At 38.8% G+C, this 17,320-nt stretch overlaps 1 protein-coding gene across 5 annotated transcripts in view; it reads left to right on the top strand.

Annotated features, from left to right (window-relative positions):
• The window catches only part of LOC137176234 (zeta-sarcoglycan), a 366,313-nt gene that overhangs the window by 242,647 nt on the left and 106,346 nt on the right, over positions 1-17,320 (top strand). For all 5 annotated transcript variants that reach the window (XM_067582401.1, XM_067582435.1, XM_067582409.1 and 2 more), the window contains one exon: positions 15,776-15,877. In XM_067582401.1, coding sequence (XP_067438502.1) covers positions 15,776-15,877 — 102 coding nt within the window. The remainder of the gene's footprint in view (positions 1-15,775; positions 15,878-17,320) is intronic.

The following is a 17,320-nucleotide window of genomic DNA, read 5'->3' as shown; positions in this document are numbered from 1 at the left end:
GGACAATAAAATAGACTGAAAGGAAAAAATGATAACAGCCAGTAACAAAACAGCATTGCTGCAACTAAAGGCAGAAATCAATGGCACTGCCAGAATGTAAAAGCCTGTATTCAGGCTTGAGGTACCCACACACTATATATGAAAACAAGCAATCGATGTCAGTAGTCAACACACTCCTCCACTTGAATAGTGCTCAAAAATGTTATTACAGTTGATTATTAGTTATAGTTAACACAAGGTAATGTAGCTTTATGGCTTAATTATCCGCTGCTGCAGCATTTGAAAATGTTAGAACTGATTAATCACCGAACTGTGTGTAAAATTAGAAAGGAATGTAATAATCTGCTTTTTTCCAAATAATTGAGTGTAAATATGATCCAACAGCCATAGAACTTATCAGCCTCTCCCTCTGACATCAGTGTTTCTGCCTGTTTCCAGTCGTGTCTTGTAACTTGTTTTGTGCCACATGGGGCTTAAGAGGAAGCACTGATGTGAGTAGACAGAGACATTCTGACAGACAGAAAACCTGTCACTATTTCCTTAGACTGCCCATGTCACTCTTTACAATACCAACAACACAATGTGGCAATATCCTTTTCTTTGTGTAAGCGAAACTTTTCCGAGGTTAGAGAAATTCATTTTATATATCTTAACAATTTAAAGGTATTTTTTTTCATTTGGAGTGGTGCATGTGTCTCTGTATGATACTCTAGCAATATAAAAGCATCTGTTTAACAAAAAATGAGTCTGTCAGTGATACATTTCTAAAAAAAATATGTTAAGAACATGTTAAGATCACATTGTAATCTGACAGAAATAACTACAATTTTAAATTCTTGACTTGATATAACAGTACATGTGTGGCCTGCCATGTCTATCACCAGTGTGAAGCCTTAGCACAAACTATGCCGCTACTTTTAAGTGCTTGAATATTTCTCCCCAACATCTTGAAAGCCATTGAAAAAGTTTTTGAATTTTTGTACAAGTGAGCGTGGGAAGCCTTCATCTGACCACTGAGCCTTGCAGGATTACTTTCACACCCCTCCCCATTGACCTAACGTTGTGGATTTATTTTATTTTTACGACAAGAGGGAGTGGGATGACAGCGGAGAAGCAAGCAGACAAACACAAGTGTGAAGAGGCATTAGACCTTTGCTGTCATTTGTCACTCAGACTGTCTCTCAGGCTGCAGAGGTGAAGTGGGACACAGCTGTTGGTGAAAGCAAGGTGATGTTAACTGCACTTGTCAACTTGTTCCTTTGTGATTTTGTGTGTGATTTATGTGGGTGAGTGGCTTGTGTATAGCGAGCGAGGCAGCAGGAAATGCTCTGCTGTCATTTGTCAGTCAGAGGTGATTCGGGACGCAGGTGTTGGCTTCTACATTAGAGACAAGTGACTGTTCTGTTTGTGGACACTAACGGCTGCCTGTTCGTGTAGAGCTACGGTCAAACACAAAGCACAGTCCAGTGCTTTAGAAAGGTTAATATCCGTCCTCCTGGGATAGCTGACGCGTTCGATCTCACCACTTGTAGCTACGTCGTTTTTACTGAAACTTCAGTTACAAATGGAGACGTAACTCCAAATGTCCTGAACAAAAATAAGCCATGTATAGCAACATTAACCCTAATCCTAACCCTAACCATATCCACAATTTTAATTAGTTTAACTGTAAAAGATGAGGACCCGAGTGCAGAGACACATACACTCTTGATTATATGGAGTGCACAGAGGTGAATATAATCAGGCTTTGGTGAAACCTGGTAACCCACAGGCAGAAATTCCTAAGGGAGTGCCTGTGTCAGCGGTATTTGCATAGAAATACAAATAGAAACACATAAACTCAAGTAATATTAAGTACAAAATGTATTCACATAACTGGTCCATTAGAGTTTATGTGTGTCTGAGTGCAAAGAAATGACTGTTGACCTAATCTATTTATGGATTTTACAGAAGCTACTTATTGTTTAACCTTGGATGTCCATCCATCAAAAGCTCTAGATGAAGGTACCATGTGTGCAGAAAAGTGACTGTTAACAAACAGTGTATGCTTTATTGTCTTTCTTACTATTGCTTCATATTTCACTACTATTACCATAACCGCACTCAGAACCTGTATCCTAATGGCGGCCTAATGGTAGATTTGAGGTGAATAATGTCAGACAATACTTTTTGGTGAGTTTAATTAATGTCATTGCAGAGTACTCAACCTGCATTAAAGCTGTAATATGCATCTTTACTCATTTAGACAGGAAATGTGTTAGTCCTGCTCTGTTCCCAGTGGGGTCAAGTTCTGGTTCAGCACAAGTCCTCTTGATGAAATGTTAACCTTATTTGATCTGATAAATAGAGGCTGATCACAGACCATGTTTTTTAACATTTCTTTTTTGTTGCAGATTTAGTTTTTGCTGTTCCGCAACTTCCCCAACTATAGTGGCAACTATATTCTTTTTAGTGAGCCATTTGCAGCTCTGTAATGGTAAATGCAGCATGATATGCAATTACATATATTACACCGCTCAGTAGTAGTAATATTTTTCTGTTAGGCTGCTGTTAATGAAACTTGAAACTTCCTGTGGATATTTCACAAAAAAGTCACATAGGGAGGTCAAACAATTCCACTCCTTGAACTGCCAGAAGAGTTTTAATGTGAACATTTAACACAGCATATGGGAAACTTGGTTAAGGTTAGGGAAAGATCATGCTTTGGGCTAAAATACTTATTTAGTTAAGGTTATGCCATTGTCATGGTTACAATAATAACCACGTACTTATGGTCAGGAAACTACTGCAGTCATGGTTAAAATAAACCAAAGCTGACTGTTGGCTAGAAACAGGAATCAATGTTTTGTTCACCCATTCATCCACACTAATCTCCTCCATCTGTGGACTTTGCGGCTCTATGATGATATCATCCAACTTCTTACTTTGCTCTCCATGGACAAGTGTCATAATTCTTACAACAGCTAGAGGACTTTGTCACTTGAGCATAAACATTTGCTGTTTTGGGGCACTTCTGTCATTTTCCTTGGGCGGACAGTCTCAGAATATACAGAACTTACTTTTAAAACAGGGTTAATTAGAAATAAAAGCATGTCTCTTAATAGTAACCTGTTTCAAATAAAGGCCTGGTTTTTCCAAGGGCACTATTTAAGAAAAGAAGATAAAGAAATATAACAACTTTTTCTCTGGTCTATTCTAGCTTAGAAAACTTTTTTTTTTTTAAACCCACCTTAAATTCCTGGTACATGAAATGACTTTGGCTGCCTGAAATACCACAACATACCATGCCTGTTTTAAAAATGGTTTAACTGAATTGGATTCCATTCCTTAATCCAACATGAGCAGCGTTAGTGCCATGCCAGAGCACCAGAAGATCGAAGAAGTTGTGCAATTTCAGAAAAGAGCAAGGAAAAAGATAAGAAGCGTAGTGGAAGAGAGAGGAGAGGAGAGAGTGAGAGAGAGAGAGAGAGATAAAGAAAAATATGCTATACATGCTCTAGCTGTTGGCATACAGCCCTGAGGGAGCCGTTAAGGTACCTTGACTTTCTGAGTAAACTGCCTCCTGTGAAACCATCAATAATTTCAATAAGGTGGTTGCCTCTATAATGGATTTTGGGGACTTGCAGTATGAGGTTGAAATTTCCAGTATGAGCTAATTCAAGTCACTCCCCATTCTGCGTATCAAAGTCATTTCTGAATGGTAAGTGGTGCAGCAAGCAGTTCAAAGTGGACTTTGCAAAATGGCATGTAACTATACCTTGTGTTCATGTCATCATAGCAAACTACAAATTAATGAAGCATGTAAAAATCATACAGGTAAACATAAAGGTTAATGTTTTATGTCTATGTTCACATGTATTTGGAAGTTGTGTAATGACATTTCTTTAATTCCAATATCATGCAATAATGATGATCTTGTTTCATAATTATCACATAGTTCAAATAAAAATCACTATAATTTAAGTACAGTAACTCATTTTATTATATATGTAATATTATGTGGTGACACTAGCTTTAATTAATCAATTGTTTAGTTAAAATTACATGGATTAGATTTTATTTATGTATGGATCTACAAAAACACACAACTTCCAACATGATCCCAAGATGTTAAATGACTCTACACTTGATATGGTAAATTCTTAAAAACACCTCTCCAATTCTATTTTAATTGCGCTAAATTTTGTACACTAATAATTCAACATGAAAGTGGTCTCAAGGACCAAGCTAAACCCATTAGCTTTTGAAAAAGTTACAAAAAAAGCTACACAAAGTCATTTCCTCAACCATGACCCACCTATGGTGTCTCTAAATGGCCAAAAAGGCAAAGGACAACTAAAGCGCTCTCTGAGTTTCCTAATTTGTGCATCCCTTCAGCCATTTTCTCAGCTGTTTTCCCAAGGCAAAGGTGACACTCTCTCTCTCTCTCTCTCTCTCTCTCTCTCTCTCTCTCTCTCACTCTCTCTCTCACTCTCTCTCTCTCTCTCTCTGGGTCTGCTGGCTGACATAAAAGGTTGTATGAAAAATTACAACAGTCCTGAATATTACAAGTGCCTGCAAAATACTTTCTTAGTCTATCCATCACCACAGGGACGTGTGTGTGTGTGTGTGTGTGTGTGTGTGTGTGTGTGTGTGTGTGTGTGTGTGTGTGTGTTCGTATGGACACTTAGAAGTCATGGTGATAAACATGTCAGTACTTTGTATATGATTGGTGTGGATGTTCTGTGTATATAACCTTGCATATGGTATGCTTTCATCTAATGGGACATTTTGCCAGTTAACCACACAATGATGAAGGAATCCTTCATTATCTGTACAACTACTGCATCGAAGAGGACGTACACACACACACAAACACACACACACACACTCTCTCTCTCTTTCTGTTGACCTTGCGCATACAAAACTCATGCACACAAAACACTTTTTATAGCCAGAATTAGGATGTGTCTGTCAGGATACTGTCTAGATGTGATTTAGCTTCGATAAATTTACTGGAGACGTTATATAAATGTTTTTTTTACTCGCCATCACTCACCCACCAGTTTGCAGCATAGGTCAATTCATGGTCAGAATATTTCAATATTTTTTTTAACACTTTTTTAACATGTTCTGGTCAAATCTGACTCATTTCAAACCTTCCACTGTCAAAAATATGGTTGTTTTTGCACTGTTTACTTTAAGGTTTCATGGATTTGTCAGCCAGTGACAAATAAACACATGGAAACATTCATGGCCATTAGTTTTTAATATCAGCAGACACTGAAACACAAGGACACATTCTGTTCTGAAGCAATATTCAAGCAACAAAATACACTTATCAGGAATAAGTGCTGATTAACCAAGAAAGAAAGGCGAAAAAGGACAAAACAAAGACTTCAAGATATATAACAACAACAACAACAAAGACACTGGGTCATCTCCGCATCTCTGCTCTGTTTAAAACAGGTATCAGAAAACTAAAAGTCAGCCCTCATTTATCTTTAATATCTCAAGATGTTGCAGAAGAGGTACCCGTGATTTTTCAAGCCTGTCCTCCCGAGAAAAATGACGTAATAGGTCATAATAGCGGTCACCAAAAACAACCTGTAGTTATGTTTCAGTGACGGACACCGTCGAGTGGCCGTAGTAACGATGACCTGGAGAAGTAGCGCAGTTCAGATGACGTCTATATAACGTGACACGTTTACATATTGGGAGGTGGTGGGTTGGTTAACTTGCAAAACTCAGTGGACTTGGCTGCAGGAGACCGCTGTTCGCTTCTCGTTTCCAACCATGAGTGTAACATTTCCCAACTGCGTGTAACTATGATTGTCGTGATGTTTACTGTTGCCATGACAACGAAAGGTTGCCTATCTTTAAGGGAGTAGTAACTTTAACCCACACTAGGTTTCAAGTTTTCATTTTAACCTAAACCATGATCTTTCCCTAACCGTTTTGGAAAGCACAGATAAATGATGTCGTTCTACCGAATACTGCTGTTAGAGGCACTTGATTAGAAAATGCTCCCATTAGTCGTTCTGGAGTTCATGGTATATGGATAGTTGTTAAACAAAGTTTCTCCAGATGTATAAATCAGTTCTTGTACCCACCTTTGGAAGCGAGGTTGAGTTATATTTTCAATCAATATTTGTTTTTTTATTGACCAACCACAGGAGATCTATTCAAGGTAAAGTCTTCCTGCATCACATACACAGAAACACACAGTCGTCCTGCGGGAACCACGTCAAAGCATTAGACCATCTATTCTCACACTTCTAAACAATACATACACACACACTTTGTCACTCAACACACTGGACTATTCATTCACAGAGCTCTGACCGTCATATGTGAGTGTTTTTGCATCCTCACATTTCATTCTGTGACAGCACAACGAGTACACGAGTAACTCTGGAAGTGACTGAATTCTTGATCAAGACACTGATGAAGAAGAAGAAGTGTCAGAAACAGAAGACAACATAGAACAATAATTAAAATTGTTATTGAACTGATGAGACTGAATCAAATGATGAGGAAGAGTTGAATGTTCAGAGAGATGCTGAACTGGAAGTTTCATCCCTGTTCTAATATTTGGAGCAATTTCAAAGCTGCAGCCACTCTGAACTTTGAAAAAACAAACCAAGTCAACTAAATAAATTGTTGTTCTATCACACAAACGCAAATGGCACCAAGGGTTAAAAATGAAAGTATTGTGAATACTTCATCTTGCTTGTTACTTTGTCATTGAGATTTTCAAACGTAAGGTTTTCCTGCTGTACCACCACCCCAATGCTATTTACTTCCATTGTTTTCAATGGTGTGAAGTGCTGGTGGTGCTTTCATGAATGAGTATTTGTTTTTTCTGATGGATTTCTTTTATATTGTTCAAAATAATGTTGTTGCTACCAGAGAACCTGCTGTTCATGAGTGTTTCTATTTTCCAAGAAGGCACTTCATTAGTCCAAACCGCAGCTAATGCAGTGTCGAGGAAGAGTCTTCACCTGTGGTAGCGCGTCTTGCACCACCTGTCTATTTGCTTTTCACCGCTCTCTCTCTCACGCTCTAAAGTAAGTAGCATTAGTGTGTTCAAACCTTAACCTTGAGGTCTTTTGTTTTTGAGGGTTTATTGATTCTGAAAGCCTCCCTCAGGTTCTTTTCAATATGGGCTGAGATGTGGGAGAGCAAGATACAATGAAATTGGAGGGAATAGAAAATGACTGCCACATATGGACAAGAAGGAACATGGTCCATAATTTATATGTTCCAGTCAATTTGTTTTCTTCTACAGTGCTCTGCAATGATCATAAAAAGGGTCTGTAGGTGTTTGTATTGTCGTGTGGGGGGGATCATACTACATCTGCATGCTACATCTGCATGCTTACATGCTTGCATTTTTGTAAGTGTCCACATCCAGCGCACCAGGAAGGTTCTCCTAATGTCTTTGAACATTGCATACAAACAGAGTCTGACACTGTAGTTTATAACAGTAGCTGTCCAACTAAGTATTGGTAATACAACAATCATTCCTAAGGCATATGATCAAGTTTTGAATCAGAGTGCACACGGAGAGGAGGGGCGTTGTCGATGTGTTTGTGAGAGACAGAGAGAGAGAGAGAGAGAGAGAGAGAGAGAGCAGGGCAAGGGTCCTGAGCGAACCAATGCACTGTAAGCAGCTCTACTATGAATAAGATTTTACCCATTTTAAATAGTAAAAAAAAAATAGAAAGTCAATATGTGGCGGTCAGTGTTGATATTGTGGCGGGATGCCACATACATACAGATGAATGTATGGGAAACCCTGTTGTTGATAACTGAAGTATTTGCAGTATTCTATTGTAGTAGATTTACAGAAAAGGCACAATAATGATTATTTAGAAGTTTGAGAGAGCAGGGCTGTCCACCAGCTGACACTGATGACTGCTTGGACTAACTCCTAAACCCTTCAAGAGGCAGTTTGTTGTTCTAAGCATCAAGTGTGTGCAGTAATTACTTTCTTGTTGACTAATTCTGTTCAGATTTGACAAATGTCTTTTTGCATATATTTAAAAAATTACTCAAAGGCTATATTAATTTTTAAGTATTGATTTCTTCAATGTTTACACAGACACATAATATATCTCTTACACACACACCTCAATCCAAAGACCGTAAACAAATGTGTACAAACATGGTGGAACAGACATGCAGAAGATGACTGTATGAACATAAACCCACATACGTATGTGTTGATGTGAAGACGAGAAAGGGAGGAGGCAGGAGAGTGCAGTTCATCGTGTAATAATGAAACCATTGTGTCTATAGTCATTATCACTGTGTTGGGATTTGTTGATGTGTCTTTTGCAAGCAAACATTTGTAGATTTTGTGCAAATGGAACCTGTCTCACTTCGCAGATAAAGAGAAAGAGACAAACAAAAAGAGCCAAGCACAGGGTAGTTTGTTCCCTGATTAGTTGTTGCTATTGTCGCCAGACTGACTGATTCTCCTGCTATTATGTTGATTGTTTTTGTTTGTTGATTTTGCTTTATTGCCAGAAGTATGTATTCAGTGCCAATGCACAAACTGAAATGGCAAAAGAGAAAAGGCACAATAAAAGAATGTGTGTGTATGTGTGTGTGTATGTGTGTGTGTGAACATCCTCTTCAGTACATCCATACATACAGGTAAACCTATACATTCATAGGCTGAACTATGATCATGTTAATGACTGGAGGTTGTGCTTTATATTAGTATAGAAAAGACAGCAACAATTTGCAAGTGGTTTGCATTTGATTGGCAACCCTGTGTACAACCACAACACTGTTTTGGGTCAGAACGCCCATTAAGAACATGCCTGTGCCTAATTCTGTGGGAGGTTAAAGAAGACCATCCACGCCCAAGCATAGGGAGTGCAGAGATGTGTGAGGGCTTAAATATGTGTGACACAGCACTCTAAGCATGTAGGCATTAAGAACTGTCATGCATGTATAGTTCGTAGTGCAGGTTATTAAATCGAGAGCACAAATTACTGACAACAAATGTGGACTGACCACTAGCCCGCTAGGCTGCAGTAGTTTATAGGGGAGGTAAAACAGTCTCTAGTGAGTTCAAAAAGATAAATCATCCAGCTGACATTTAAATGGGAAAAGCCTGGATAGAAATGGTAAGTAAGTTTGTGATTCAAGAAAGAAAATCTATATTTTTTAGATGTCAGGAAGCACAGGTAAAAGTAAAAACACTATCAAGGCCTCTGCTTTCACAGATGAAATGAAATGAAAGAAATGAAAACAGTCCTGCTAGTATTTATGTAGATATGCTAAAACACAACAGCTTCTTCGAGACCAACTGGCTTCTTCTCTGGGCTGCATATACAGTAACTACAATGGCCACATCAACAGATTTAAAATATTCAAATGCTCTATTTATTTTACCATTTGTTACCCTGATAACATCCAAGAGGCTGAATCAGATCGAGGTCTGTTTGTAACTTTCAAACATGAATAATCAAAAGGTTTATTCTAACCAATTCTTATTCTAAATGCCCTGAGCCTCTCTTTCCAAGTGATTACCAGTGTGCCTTTAATTCAAGAACAAACCAGCCCCTGCTATAAGACGCATTACAACCTCTGATCTGTTCTTTCAAAACTAATTTCATATTGAGATGGATGGAGAGAGGGATGGAGAGAAGTAGGACAAAGAAAAGCCTCGACAAACAGATTTTGGGGAGTGAGAGAGCTAAACAATGAGAGATAAATGAATGAATGGAGAGATTTACTTATTTTTCTTCTGTTTGTTGATGAATTCCCATTGTGTTCTAGGCTTTGGCATTATTGTTCATGTACCATTCATGCCAATGATGCATACCGGATTGAAAATGAGACAGAAAGATGAGCAGTGTGTGAGATACAGAGAGAGAGAGACAGAGGGAGAGCTGTCATGTTCAATCAGAACGAGGCTTCGGTGTTGGACAGTGGAGCAGTGAGGTGGAATAAAACCACCTGATTAATTTTAACATCATCGTCTTCATGTTTTTAGAATTGAGAGACAGAGAGAGGGAGAAAGGAGGGGATTAGAGAGGCGTTGCAAGGAATGTAGTTAGTTTGAATTTGTTCGAACTGAGCTAATTCTGTATGTCTGCGGCTCTCTCTCGGTGGGTGCATGTGTGCGGTGCGTTCTCGTGTCTGTGTTTCTGTATATGCAGGTATATTCTAGTGTTTGTTTGTGTGCCTTCATACTGTTAGGCAAGATCTCTGTCTGCCTGCGTGTGTGTGTGTGTGTGTGTGCGTCTGTATGCCAGGGAGTGAGTGAGTTTGTGATTCCCCAGACCTGTTGTGTTATGGTTTATTGAATAAGCTCTATGCTCCACTGCATATTCAGTGTAATGACTATAGATCTAACAACAACAGTGAAAACCTCTGGCTGGTTTAACTTATCGATCTGACACACTCTTATAGCTTTGCTATGCTCCCATTTGTAAGTGTGTGTGTGTGTGTGTGTGGATGATAGACAAATATATTGCGTTAGTATCGGTCGTCTGTTAAAAATCGCATATCAGACTGTCAAGGTTGCCTGCCTCTGATATGATGAGATTAGTTTGATTGCAGATGGAAGACATTACCCTGAACAGATTCCATTTCAAACTTTCTGTTTAAATTTCAAACACATTTCCAAGAATAAGAGTTTGTTCTTTTCCTTTAGAAGTAGTAGAAGTCTGAATGTTTACTTCTTGGAATTCAAGATTCACAGTTTGTGTTGTAACTGTCAAAGTCTCAAACTCTTTTTTTTCCTGTAAGACTTTTATATTTCCGATGAACTTGTTTTACATTTAGTAAGGGCCAGTCAAACCTCAAGTGATGGAAAACCATGTGGAAAAAGTGATGGAAGTATGGCACATATGCATTCATTTCAGGAACATTACAGTCCCCTTATTGGTCACGTGCATCATGGATGGCATGATTCTTTTGCTAAGTCGTCTTTTTTGCATTTTCTTTTTATTAATGCACCAACTTTTCCAGTCAAGAGTAAAAACTTTTTCCCCCTGTATTTTGTTTTTTTAAATTTTTTTTTTCAAATTTCCAACATTTTCACAGTTTTTTTTTTTAATGCACCAATTGAAAATGTGTGTAAAAACAGGTGGATGGAAACACACTGCTGGTTATTTGAGACTAATTCTGGTTTTGTAATGTCCTTGTTGCTTTGAAAATTGTTTGAATGATGAAAAGTATAACAACATTTTTAAATACAGAGTTTTGCATTTCTTTTGTCTTTGGATGTGTAGCTGGCTGATCCACGCTCACAGACACCTCCACACCTGCGGCTCACCTCCACCGCTGCATAATGTTACAGGCATTTCCATCACATTTGAGCAGCTTGACTATGCCTGTTTTCAGTTCTATTTTGCACCAATTGTGTTCTGTCTGAGTTTTGCATTTCCCTAGCTGTACTCATTTTCTTTCTCTTCCATCTCCTCTCCTGCTTCCCTCATTGTCTTATCCTCATAGTTTTTCTCCCACTCCCCCTCTCTCTTTCTCGCGCCTTAAGTACATTTCCAATATGAAAGGCTTTGTTGTTTGTTGCACCTAACAATTAATGATAATTCGCTGAAGCACTTCGAACAGAATTCCTATCTTCACGGGCAGTTTCATCAATATTTGTGTACATGAAAAGAAAACTGGGAACCAGGGAAGCAAGACTAATTTGTTGTCATTGAGCGACACATTCTGTGGGAGAGTTATTCCGGTTGGAAGCTGAAACTATTTGAGGTTTTTTACTGCAAAAAGAACTTTGTTTCACACGAGCAACAACTTTTTGAGCACGAGGAAAGTTCAGACAACTCTTTTTGATGTCTAAGTTCTTACCTCATCGCTCCCCACTCCCTGCTGAGTTAAACTTGATGTTTCCCCGTGGCGGTACTAACTTCCCCAGGGGTGAGTAGACTCAAAACTACAGGTGGATTCTGGGGTGGAGGTTGGGCTTTTCAAACACTATATGAACAGCAGAAGCAGTGGCAGCTGTAGCAGGAAGCGACAGAATAAGCGGCGTGGTAGCAGACAGCAAAGTGTGAGCAGAACACCGGTGTTCTAAAATACACCTCCATCATTAAAAGGGTGCGCTGGATATGCACTCTATGTTTCAGTGAGATGTTTCAATCTAGGGGTGAAATGTTGTATTATAGTAGTTCCGACCAAGCACTCTGATTGGTCAACTAGACATTTAGAAGGTGCTCAAATCGGCATGACAACACACATAGCCGTGTTCAAATGAAAAAAGCCTCATCACTAAAAATATCACTCCACCATTCATTAGAACAACAGACCGTGACATTGCGCTAACAACAACTGTCGCTTGATTGACTGGTGGTTGACTTTAAAAGCCAAACCCTTTTCCACTCTTAATCATCACCCGGCACCCCCTTCAGTTGAGAGTATATCTCAGCTTCCACTCTGGCATCCTCCATCAGCTTTGCTGGTGAGTCTGTGACACTGCACTACTAGCTTAATAATGTCTGTGAAGTTTGCGGACGTAGTAGCTAAATCTGTCCATAGAAAATTATTTTTTTTCAGCTGATATCTTAGTTACAACAAGACTGAGCTAACAAAGTTTATATGTGTGGTATTTATTCAGTTTGGGAAATCCCACAATCTCTAGGAAGCATTAGCTGAAGCTGGCTGGCTGACTCAACAGGGACTAGAAGTCGTCTCTGTTGCTAGGTCGTCACTAAGATTTGCTGGAGTAGTTAACTAGGCTTCATTACATAGGAGTCTACTGACGTGAGTGATTGTTTTTAAAGTATTAGTCATACCTCATGTATTTCCATGGAAACGAAGATAACACAAGCAAAAAGTGTTTTTATTTTTAGAGCAAACTGTCTCACAATATGAATACATTTTGTTTATATCTTTTATTTTGTTGGTAAATGTTGTATAATCACAATATTGTTCTATATGTTCTTCAATCAAATAGATTAAATAGAAAAAAATATTTTCTGTAGACTTTTATCTTGATTTTATTTACAGTGTCCTATCCCATATGCCAGAACTCTTATTTGGACATACAGTACAGTTGTCTTACCTCCTGACACGGTTTTTCCTTTAACTGTCAACCAACCAACTCCATTCAATTGTTTATTACAGGTGATCTCAAAAAGCTATGATGGTTAAACTAAACAACCCGCTGATATCAGTGTTTGTGACTGTGACTCAATCTTTGCTGAGCAATAATCTTTACTGACAGACCAATATTTTCATCACACCTACTACAATACCCAGAAGCCTCACTAAACTCACCAAGCACACAATCACAGCAGCTGCTGCACTGCTGTGCTCCTTTTACTGTCTCTCTAAGCACCGATTTGACATGGAACAGTAGCTGCCTTGTTGTTCTGTAAGAACCCCTACTATCCTAATACCCTGTATGGCAGTTTGAAAGGAATTTAATCTTACCATGTAAGTCTGATCCAACAGTCTCTCATGCATTCACTCGTGTAGAATCTGTAAAATGCTGCACAACCGATCACAAACTGGCACAAAGCCATTTTTATCACAGAGAGTCGGCCAGCTGATCGGTGATGGTGCTGTCATGTGAAGCATGCAACTTCAGTTTGTGCTGATTTTTTCCTTTGTTTTTTCTGGAATAGTTAAACACCCAGATACTTTCAACCCTGATGACATCAGGATTACAGTACAATATGACTAGCCAGCTCTTTGTTGAAGCTCTGTTGATTAGATAAACTGTAGCAAAACCACAACTATTTGTCATCGTTAGTGGTGTTACACAGTGTTCGGGCATACACCGATTATATTACTTGTCCACCGCCCCCACCATCGTATCAACACCCACGTTCATCAAATAAAAAACTCTAAGTGTGTTATCAACACTTTGTTAGATGACGGATGCTACAATTATAAACTGAATGTGTCTGCAGCAGCAGCAGAGTCGCAGCACAGAGTAGCAGAGTGAGACATCTGTCCTCCCTCCTGCTCTCTGCTGTAAACACACGTAGCTGTTAGAGAGCAGCTGCTCTCATGTCTCTTCAGGTCTCGGTGCTTGTTTTCGGGAGAAACTCTCCCGCTTTCTGCTTAGCCTGCTCTTGGTGGGTCTCTCTCCAGACGGCAGGCAGATTGCTCCAGTTCTGGTTCTAATCGGCAGTCGTCCTCTGACTCGTCCCCATGTCTGTGTGTGCTGCAGCCCAGCTATACACAGAGGACAACCTGTTGGTAGCAGCCTGAAGCCCGCCATCACTAACTCTTAAATATGGGGAAGATCTAATCTGTCTTAAGATGAGGTGAACACCTTAAGACACTTGGCCTGGGCTTTTGACTTGGCTTCTGACTTGCTCCCTACAAGTCAAGGTTTGGGCTTGAACATATATGTACAGTGTGTGTTTGAGAAGTTTCCATTTGGAGTAAAGAACGAGAAAAAGAAGTGAAATCTGACTAGTATTGTTTGTTTAAATGGCCTTTGTTTGTTTAGAGCCAGTGGGGCAGCTTCTGGAAGCTAACCAATGAGAATAGAGTGGACTTGGGAGGGGGACCTTAAGGAGACAGGAGCTAAAACAGCCTTGTGCATGATATGTCCCCTTTACCATAACATATAATATATAACATAACACCATCACCCAAATTCTTTTTGGTAAAAATGTAATTTCTTAATATTTTATAGACATTGTAAGTCCTCCTAAAAAACAAAACTATGGGTCTAAAAAAACCATTTAAATGTCATCAAATATAAAACTGTCAAAGCTTCTAGGAAAGGTTTTTCCTTTTTTTTGCCTAAAATGTGCAATTTATGATTTTAGTACATTGACCTTTCTTTGAAGAGGCTTCCCATCAAGAACCAAAATCCAGCCCTCTTTCTGAGCTAACCTCTGTCCCACTAGCTTCTATAACTCAATGGGTTTTCTCAGAGGGGGTTATTTTCATAGGTCTCTCTGACAAGCTGGAATGACTTCCCTGGGTTTTCTCTCTGTATTATAAGCTAAATGGCTGTTTAAAATGTCGGCACCTTGTCATTTTGAGAACGATAAAGGACGATTATTTTGTTAGCATTCCAAAACTACAGTTCCCATGAGGCTTTGACAGTGTGCCAGTGTAGAATATGTTGTTACTGAATGCTAACGTAGTAATTGTAACATGTATATCAAGTGTAACTTACCTTGCCCCTCCTACTGCCTGTCTTTTCTGTGTTTTTCAAATGTAATGGTTATTGTATGACACTCTTTGATGTTGAATAAATGCATGAATAATCAGTTGCTTACATTAAAAATATATTCATTGTAGATTGTTAAGAATATTCTCTATAAAACAGAATCTAACTATGGGTGTAGCAGACCTGTGTGGATACATGATACTCCCATCTCACATCAATATTACACTGCTCATCAATGACTAATGTTAATGAGTACTACTGGGTGTCTGGAGATCATTAAAAGCTCTGAACTCATGAAGACCTTAAAAAGTGCATATGTCAGTTACTGACATTCATGGTGATATATAGTCAAGGCAAGTTTGAAAGATGAAGCCAACCGAATGAGACGAGTGACATAAATTTAACATTTTCATAAATGCGAGATGTGAATGGGACTGACAGCAGTAAAAAAAAAAAAAGTTTTGAGAATTTTGTGTCTTTATGCTAGTTTTGTTAGTTTAATTAGCTTCAATTCCAGGTAGATTCGCCAGTGAAGCCGAAAAACTGTGTGTGAACAAATCGATTTTGATTGTTTTCAATTGACTCGTCATTTACTTCCCAAGCAGCCACTGATTATCTCTCTCTCTCCCTCTCTCTCTCTCTATCTCTCTCTGTTTGTTCCTTTTCTAGAGCGGTATGGGGAATCTGCAAGTGACCAAGGAAGGAGTCAGACTGGAGGGAGTGTCCGAATTCCTGTTGCCTTTATACGTCAAAGAGATCCAGTCCCGTAGGGTAAGACCATGTGTCTGTGTGAGTGAATGTGTGTTCGCCTCTATATCTCAAAAAGATACTCATTGCTTAACTATTTACATCCTTCAACCAATTAAATGTTTTCATGTTCACCTGTTTCAGTATCTTTTCAGTAAATGCTGTATATTGTCCTTTTGTTAAGTACTGTGGTGAGGAATGTTCACATCTGTGTGTTTGTGTATACACCGTATGCTCCAACCCCAATAATGAGCAGAAATCAGATGTTGTTCCCATCACTAAGAGCTTATTTGTCATGTATGTGACATGTTATAGCAGTACATATGATCCAACACTCTTCCATATCTCCATTCATCATACACAGAATCATCATCGATCCTGTCAGCAGAGGCGACATGGACACTATGTCACTCTATATAGGGCAATCCTGTGTGTTTGTGTGCTTGTGTGTGTGTGTGTGTGTGTTAATATGTATGAATAGTAAGAAGGGGGGGATTGACTTTAATAGTGTCACGCTCGCACAGACACATTGCATGGGTGTGTGTGTGTGTGTCTGGAGGGGGAGTCGGATTTCAATCGCACAGCAAGAGATTAATGGTGCGATACAGTAGGATAGAAGGACAATTGATAGACAGTACATTTCTGAAAAATGTAATACTCTATACAGCTGTCATGTTTTTCATTTAGGTAAAAAGATTTGATAGATAGGTACTTGTTTTGCTAAGAAAGGTATTAGATCCTAAATGATGCAGCTGGATCTAATCCACTTACTTGGTCAAGGGGTAAAATTCAATATATTGTTTTGTTTTTTTTTATTTCTGTTACTCATGTTATTCATACAGTAGTCACTCTCTGGAGAGTTGGAGCCTCTTGTTGGAGCCCTGTCTTTCAGTCGCTGCTAATGGAGATATAGTAGATTACCTGATATAGTGGAGAAGTCTTTAACAAGATACATTTTCTTTAAGAAGGTAAAATAAAACAAATATGCTTTTTATAAGCTTTTTCGAACATGTGTGTGTTCTGTGCTTGATTATTCTTCTGGGCCTTTCAGATATTTGTGAATATGAGTGAATCAGTGCAAAACAGTGCCAAAAGATATTTTTGGGTGGGCACAAATTTATCAGTCATGAAATAAGTTACCTGATATGGAAGAAAGCAGGCTGACAGTAAAGGGATAAACAAATCATTGGCTCTTGGTCAAAAGAAATGGACACATTATTCAACAACTATGGGTTTGGTGAGGCATTTTGAAAAGATCAGCACTTGTCTGCTCAGCCAATCTGTGTTTGCTCAGACAAAAGAACAACACTTTATCTAAAAAGCAAAGATGTTTATATGCCCAGCTGACATCTGGTGTTTTATCATTTACTGTAGAAGATGGATGGTATATCAGTCTGGAAGAAAAATAAGTTGATTTGTACACTACTGGAAAATACATGTTTGGTACAGTAGCTGTGTCTTGTAATC

This window comes from Thunnus thynnus, chromosome 3 (assembly GCF_963924715.1).
Source record: "Thunnus thynnus chromosome 3, fThuThy2.1, whole genome shotgun sequence".
In the NCBI taxonomy this organism is placed as follows: Eukaryota; Metazoa; Chordata; class Actinopteri; order Scombriformes; family Scombridae; genus Thunnus; species Thunnus thynnus.
Note: the sequence above shows the minus strand (reverse complement) of the source record. Positions and strands in the feature narration are given on the sequence as shown.